This window comes from Nymphaea colorata, chromosome 3, assembly GCF_008831285.2.
Source record: "Nymphaea colorata isolate Beijing-Zhang1983 chromosome 3, ASM883128v2, whole genome shotgun sequence".
In the NCBI taxonomy this organism is placed as follows: domain Eukaryota; kingdom Viridiplantae; phylum Streptophyta; class Magnoliopsida; order Nymphaeales; family Nymphaeaceae; genus Nymphaea; species Nymphaea colorata.
Genome location: NC_045140.1, coordinates 2,194,858 through 2,202,537, shown reverse-complemented (window position 1 = coordinate 2,202,537; position 7,680 = coordinate 2,194,858). Strand labels below are relative to the sequence as shown.

General features: G+C 38.6%; 1 protein-coding gene across 1 annotated transcript; it reads left to right on the top strand.

The window, feature by feature from the left end:
• Positions 1 to 1,153: 1,153 nt before the first annotated feature.
• On the top strand, positions 1,154 to 2,392 carry LOC116249874 (phospholipase A1-Ialpha2, chloroplastic-like). Its single transcript, XM_031623181.1, has one exon. The coding sequence runs from the start codon at positions 1,175 to 1,177 to the stop codon at positions 2,390 to 2,392; it is 1,218 nt and encodes a 405-aa protein (XP_031479041.1). The 5' UTR covers positions 1,154 to 1,174.
• Positions 2,393 to 7,680: the final 5,288 nt, after the last annotated feature.

Sequence of the window (7,680 nt, the reverse complement as noted above, 5' to 3'; positions counted from 1 at the left end):
CTCTCTCCCCCAGTTTTTATCATGTCATCCAAACATCCAAATCAAGTTTTAAAGCTAGATTTTTATGTGGGTTTTCATAAAATTTGGTTTTCACAAAACTAAAGTTTTTTAAGAATGCAATCTAAATGCCTCGTAAATATTGACTGTCTAGCCATAATTCATTTGATTTAGGTAATTGCTTCTTGCATGGTAAAACAAGTTACCTTAACGTTACCGTTCTTCAAAAGTTCTGAGTTCTCAATGACACTATCAGATCAACACGTAGTACTGACTTCTTTTTTTTTTTACCCATAATTCGATTGTTAAAAACAGTGGTCTGCATCCCCTTCTCACCACCTCTCAATGTTTCTTCTTCTCTCCCTCTCTCATTTTTTTCTAGACAAATAAATCCTCCCTCTTCTCTTGGATGCTAGCACAATGCAATGCCTTTGAGTGATTATGATTGGATAGAAGTTGAGATGGTTATATATATATATATATATATATATATATATATATATATAGAGAGAGAGAGAGAGAGAGAGAGGTACCATTAGATATTAAGAATAATAATGTCCCTTGTTCTTTACAAGATATATGATTGAGAGAAAAACAAAGAAAAACAAAGCTATTAATTAATATTAGACAATTAAAAATGCTTAGTCTTTTTTTTTTGTCAAACTATCCAAAGATAGATATTTAAATATTTTTTTATGGGTCTAACACGTAGTGGTCAGCCATCTACCAATATACATATAAAGGAACACGCATTTGAACCCCAGATTTTCTTGGCAGAGTCAGAAGACTCGTTACCGCAGCCGCAACGTATTGGTAACAAATTGCAGTGCCCGACCGACCACTGAAGTACACAGGAGGAGGAGGTGAGCGACTCCGAATGAATTTCATGGCCGTCAAAATTCCTGCCGAACGTGACCCCACAGTGCACCATCCCTCCCGCTCGGGACGGGATGCAGGCCTTTGTGTTCTTCCTCCCCTCCAAACTGTATAAATATCTCCTACCACCTTTTGTTTCCCATTCCTCAAACCCTCTCCTCTCCGGCTGCTGCTGCAGCAAACGCTGCTCGCTCTCTCTCCTCCTCTCATGGCGTCCCAATTCATGATGCCAAACCAATCTCTGCACTCACCACGAATTCTTCTGATTCCACCTCGAAGATCGACGACCCAATGCAAAGTAATGATCGAAAACGGGCCTTCTTCTCTAGTACTATCATCACATCACAATTCAAAGCTTGCAACTGCATCAAAGAACAGCCTAGCAGGCATGTGGAGGGAGATACAGGGATCCAACAACTGGAAGGGCCTTCTGGAGCCCCTCAATCCCATCCTCAAGAACGAGATCATCCGCTATGGCGAGTTCGTCATGGCTTGTTACCATGCTTTCGATCTCGACCCGAGCTCAAAGCGATACTGCAACTGCAAGTATGGAAGAAACCGGATCCTGGAGGAGGTTGGCCTGGAGAGCTCTGGTTATGAAATCACCAAGTACATCTACGCAACTCCAGACATCAGCATCCCTCTGCAGGACGCCTCCTGCTCTAGCCGGTGGATCGGCTACGTCGCAGTCTCAACCGGGAAGGAGATCAAGAGGTTGGGGAGGAGGGACATTCTGATCAGTTTCAGGGGAACTGTTACCTCGTTCGAGTGGGTTGCCAACTTCATGAGTGCACTCACACCTGCTAGGCTCGATCCCCATGAGCCAAGGCTCGATGTCATGGTGGAACTCGGCTTCCTCAGCCTGTACACATCCACCGATCGCTCCTGCAAGTTCGGCCATAGGAGTTGCAGGGACCAGCTTCTTGCAGAGGTCTCCAGAATCATCAACAAGTACAGAGGGGAGGAGGTGAGTATAACTGTGGCCGGCCATAGCATGGGGAGCTCATTGGCCATGCTGCTGGCCTATGACATAGCAGAGCTTGGACTTAACAGAATTGGACCAAAACAAGAGATACCCATCACTGTTTACTCCTTTGCTGGGCCAAGGGTGGGAAATTCTGGGTTCAAAAGGAGGTGTGAAGAGTTGGGTCTCAAAGTATTGAGGGTGGTCAATGTCAATGACCCAGTTACAAAGGTCCCAGGGGTTTTCTTGAATGAGAACTTTAGGGTTTTGGGAGAAAGAGGTGAACTTCCTTGGTGCCATTCATGCTACATTCATGTTGGTGTAGAACTGGCCCTCAACTTCTTTAAGATGAGAAATCCTGCCTGTGTCCATGACTTGGAGGCTTACCTTGGCTTGCTCAAATGTCCCAAAAAGGTAGCAAAGAAGAGTGGTGACTTCTTCACCAAAGCAAAGCAGTTCATAAGGAAGCAAAACTTTGATTCCTGGCAATGGAGGAGCGCTGCCAAGAGACTGGGGAAATTGATTCAACTGCCAACTAGAATCTGCAAAACCTAGAACTACAGCCACTTGCCTTTACCCTCGATACAACTCGTGTTTCTCTGTTACCAACAAGTGTATATACACTATAGTGAATAGTTCACCGAATGGAAAAAGAAATTTTGTACTTAGAGCATGCATGTACTTGCATGAAATATTATGTATCGGCGGGAAGTAATTAATAAGCTGCCGTAACCACACCTTTTACTGGTGGATCTCAGACAAAGTTATTTGTTGACGATCAGTACCGGCGCAAACAAGATCAAGTACTGTACAGTAGCAGATCATAGGACTACAGCAAAAAGTATACGTTGTTTTACTAAAATGCGTTCATCTTATGTATTTGTAGTGTTTATAGCAACAAGTTAATTAATTCACAGAAATTTCAGATGAAAAGGCAAAGTGTGTTGCTTAGACATGTTTGGAAGAGAAACAGATCCCATTCAAATGATTTTCCTTGAGATATTTTATAATCTGGCAGGAACCCGACTAACCCCGTTTTGACAATTACAAGAAAGGAGAATGATCAAAGTAATCTATGACCAAATAGAAATAAAACCATTAAGTCTTTAGATGATGATCTCATTCTCCAACATGCTAGGATGCCGTGTCCAGGGATGAAAAGTTTTGTAACACTGAACGCCAACCAGTCCCAGTTCCTCGCCACAAGCTGTGAGATAATTAACTGGCAAAGAATTCGATTTTTGATCTCCAAGCTATCTATCATCGATCTCTGTGTAGTATTAGTTGACAGATACAGTAGTATCAAAAACATTGCCTCCTTAAATTATTAATGTATTGGCCTGGCCGACTCCCACATCTAGCTCGGGCCCCTGGTGTAATGGGTCCCAACTTACCCCTAACAGTTTTGATTATGATTCAAAAAGATTAGAACCGAACAACCAATCACTTAACAATTTTTCTTATAAACCTCTCAAGATTCTTCATAATTTTAGACATGAGATTTGTAACTTTTGAAGTGTTAATCTGCTTTGATATCGTTGTAATGACCTCACCCACTTTCACACCGGGCTTAGCTCTTCGGTTTGATGGATCCCAACTCACCTCTTAACAATTTCAGTTTTGATTTGAAAAAAGTTTGTAACCAAAACAACTACTTAACAACCATTTTTATAAGTCCCCTAAAATTCTTCACAATCCTATGTGCAAGAAAATATCAAATATCATTTTTGGGATGTTACAATGGAATGTTTAACCTTCAAACTAGAATACTCCCTGGTCATAAACCGATGCATGGAAGTGAATTTGAATTATCAATTAAGAGTCAAATGCTGTTACCAATAACCGATTGAACATACCTGTTACGTGGGCGACGATCATAAATCATCATGCGGCTAAGCTGATTAGTTTCACGAATTTGTGTTGATGCCTGTAATTCAAGGCCTGTTCATAATCTACACATTAGTTTCTCAAGCTTTACGTGAATAAAAAACATGTACACACACACAAGTAGAAGCACTTGCGTCATTTAAGTATAATGTTATTCCAAAGCGAAGCTGGTTACTTATGCCGTGCTTGTTACGCATGCCATGTTGGTGCTCGAAATTTCGAGCACCAATATTACACGAAAATGTTTTCATTTAAATAAAAAAGAAACTAAACTTTTTATAAAGATAAAAGAGAAATTAAAAAAAAAAGTAAAAAGACTTTTTAAAAAAATAAATAAATAATGTCCCTTTGTTTCTTTTAGTGTATGATTATTGTTGCGTGTACCGATCTAACTGGAGACTGCTTCTCTACCATTTTCAAAAGGATGGTTTATTAGAAACTATTTTTGCACTATTTCAAACATTTGGACTTTGAGACCTGCCATAAAATGGTTAGCATGACTTTTAAAGTGTCTTTATCTCGAACCATTTGGTGAACCATGTTGAATTATGTCCTCCTCTAAAAGAGGCAGAGAAAAGGAGTTTTGAAATTCGTTGTAAAGACTTGGGAAGATTATTGTGAATTTGTCCATCATGTTGAACTGAGAAAAGTTTCTCCAGAAGAATACAAATTAAAGTAATGAAAGAAACAGGTTAGCCAATCGATAGTAAAGCACTTTCAGTACTTACTTGGCGGGCCCTTTTGTTCATCAATCTGTTCATATTGGATGTCAAAAAGCAGCTTATGATATCATGTATCTTCGTCAATAAAAAGACAAAGGTTAGCCAAAACAACCCCATAATGCATGATCAAATTTCGGCTTCAACCTATAGAATGGCTTGCATTGTGAACAAGGCCGGGCTCCTTTCCGCGCCGTAAAAATGGGCTGGGCCAGCTCGAGCCAGGGCCAAGGTAGACGTTGAGCCAGGTCGGGTTGAGCCCGACATGGCTTGAAAATTTTACAAGTGATTGAATCCGCCAAGCTGGGCCCCAAAAGAACACAGGTCTGGTAGCACTGGCCCACCGGGGCTTAGCCCATGATGGTTGGGCTTGTGCCCAGACAGTGAGATGGGGAACCGACCAGCTCGGACCTGACTTTGAATGCTAAATTACTGCTCACACAACAATTGGCATCAACAAACAAATCAGTGTAAAACCTGATGTTTTTAAGGCTATGATTGTTTCTCCTAGCACATAGAGATGCCAATATACCCTATTTGTATTGGATATCCAATCGATTGGATCCAAAAAAAATAGATATGGAAAAAAAAAATTAATATCCGACTAAAAAATTAGATTGAATTCAGATTTAATAAATGGCATCCCATCAGATTCATTTTTAGACAAATATCTTGTATCTAATGTTATTGAATTTTGAAAATTGGCAAAGTCTGGTTCAAAAATTTGGATTTGGATATAAATATAAAAATCAGATTTGGATCGGATTCAGATTGTAAAATTGGATTTCAGATTCAGATTCGGATATGATTTTTCTTTATTCGAATTTGAATCACAATTCGAATTCTTTTGAATATGTGAATATCTGAAAAAACGGATATGATTAAGGATATATCTGATCTGAATCCAATCCATTGACATCCCTATTGGTACCTCACCTATCAGATCTTTGGGATCTTAAATCTAGGATGATTGAAATCTACTATTCAAACAAATAGCTCCTCTTAAAAACATGGATTTGGTGTAGCCCAAAGCTTAAACAACCACAAAATTAGAATTACGAAGCTGAGTCAATTTGTTCATCATGTTGAACTGCGAAAAACTTTTTGATAAGAAAGCAAATTAAAATATTGAAAGAAAAGGTTAGCCAATTGATAATAAAGCACTTTCCGTACTTATTTGGCGAGCTCTTTTGTTCATCTATGGGTTCATATTGGAGGTCAAAAAGCTTACATATATTTTGTAAATGAAAGACAAAGTTAACCAAAACAACCCCAAAATGTACGATCAAATTTTTGCTTTCAACCCAGCTAATTGAGTGCGCCGATTGCCCACACAACACATATACACCATCCATAAAGAGCAGATGGAACATTTTAGTAATTTGTCAAAAAAAAAACTGTTTTTATAATCTTTTTATTTTTTGCAATTTTTAATTTGGTCTTAACAAAAAAGTTTTATTGAAAGTATTTTATTCATTAATAATATTGGTGCAGGGAATTTCATGTTTTCTCCAGCAGTAAAAATGGACTTGTGTTAACATCAGCACATATAATCTATGTTCAGCGAGTAAAGTGGGGGCATAGGTTTGGTAAGGCCGTCCGGACCATAAAAATGGACTTGGTCAACATCGGGTCCGGTGGCCTCTACCCAAAAAATTATTATTATTTTTTAAATATAATTATATATATTTTTCTTATATGTAATACATATTTATTTTTTTATTAAAATTAAATCAGATCAGCCAAACTCAGTCCATGATCGTTGGGCTTGAGCCTAGGCCTAGGCTGTCAAGATGGGGCCCAAGATGGTTCTAGCCCAACTTTGAATCGGGCCGGCCCGGCCATATGCTTAACCCGGCTTGTGAAAAGCCGGTTCTAGCCCAACTTTGAATCGGGCCGAACCGGCCAGATGCCTAACCCCATTTGTGAAAAGCCGGTTCTAGCCCAACTTTGAATCCGTCCGGCCCGGCTAGATGCCAGCTGAATGCTACTCAAAAGGCACACAGTCATTATTGGCATGAATGAACAAATCTGCTGGCCAGACTTTGTAAATCCCAGGGGATCTTAAATCCAGGATGACTGAAATATACTATTTAAACAAACCGTTCTTGGATTTGAGGCAGCCCGAAGGGTAAACAAGCATAAAATCAAAATTAGAAAGTTGAATGGATGCAAGATTACTTAATTTTGTCATAGTTTTCATTAATGCCTCCACTGGCGGAGCAATGATCCTTCTTAAGGGGAGCCACTATATACTTTTAAAATTCTGTATATTGGCTGAATTATAACTTTTGGAAAGAACTAAAAGTAAAATTTTACTTTCAAAAAACTCAGAAAGGGGAGGGGATGGGAAGCATATATCATGGTACACAAACGAGTACATCTTTTCCCCTCCCACCCAATAATACATTGTTGGACGGCATATCGCTAGCATTCAGTGTCTCATGTTTGATCATACAACATGTGAATATCCAGGTTGCTCAACATGTAAATTGGACGGCATATCAGATTTATTTTTACTCAAATATCCCATATCTAATTCTCTTATATTTTGAAAATTGACAAACTTGAGTTTAAAATTTAGATTCGAATATGAATATAAAAATGAGATTCAGGTATGATTTATTTTTTATTCGTATTTGAATAGGAACTCAAATCTAAACATGTGAATATCTAGAAAAAATGAATATGGTTAAAAGTTGAATATCTAGAAAAAATGAATATGGTTAAAAGTTGAATATCTAGAAAAAATGAATATGGTTAAAAGTGCATCTGATCTCATGCTACCGACCAAGTTGATGAGACATCAAATGACAAAAATGGAGCTGCCAGCCAACCGCGCATTGTTTCAGGCAAACCCTGAGTTGCCGGCGGTTAGGAGTTCTGTCTTGAAAGGGCTGCTGGAATGTAAACTTGGGATCATAAAATGTTCCCATTTGATTCTACCTGTCACACAACGAGGCAAGCTGCCCTTAAATTGAGATCCTATCATTCAGTATGCACACTTTCATTTCCTACTTCTAACTCTCTTTCTCTTTTACAGCTTTTTGGTATGCTGAGGCAGGTTGTTAGTATTGCATGAATCTGTATTTTTTGTCTAAAAAATAAGAAAAATTTTTCAAAGATAAACAAAAGTTTATGAAACACTGGAACACAATTTAGAACATATTCATGAAATATTAATGTTGTGTTTCTGCCTCCCTAAAATATAGCAGTCGCATCATTTGGTACATAAAT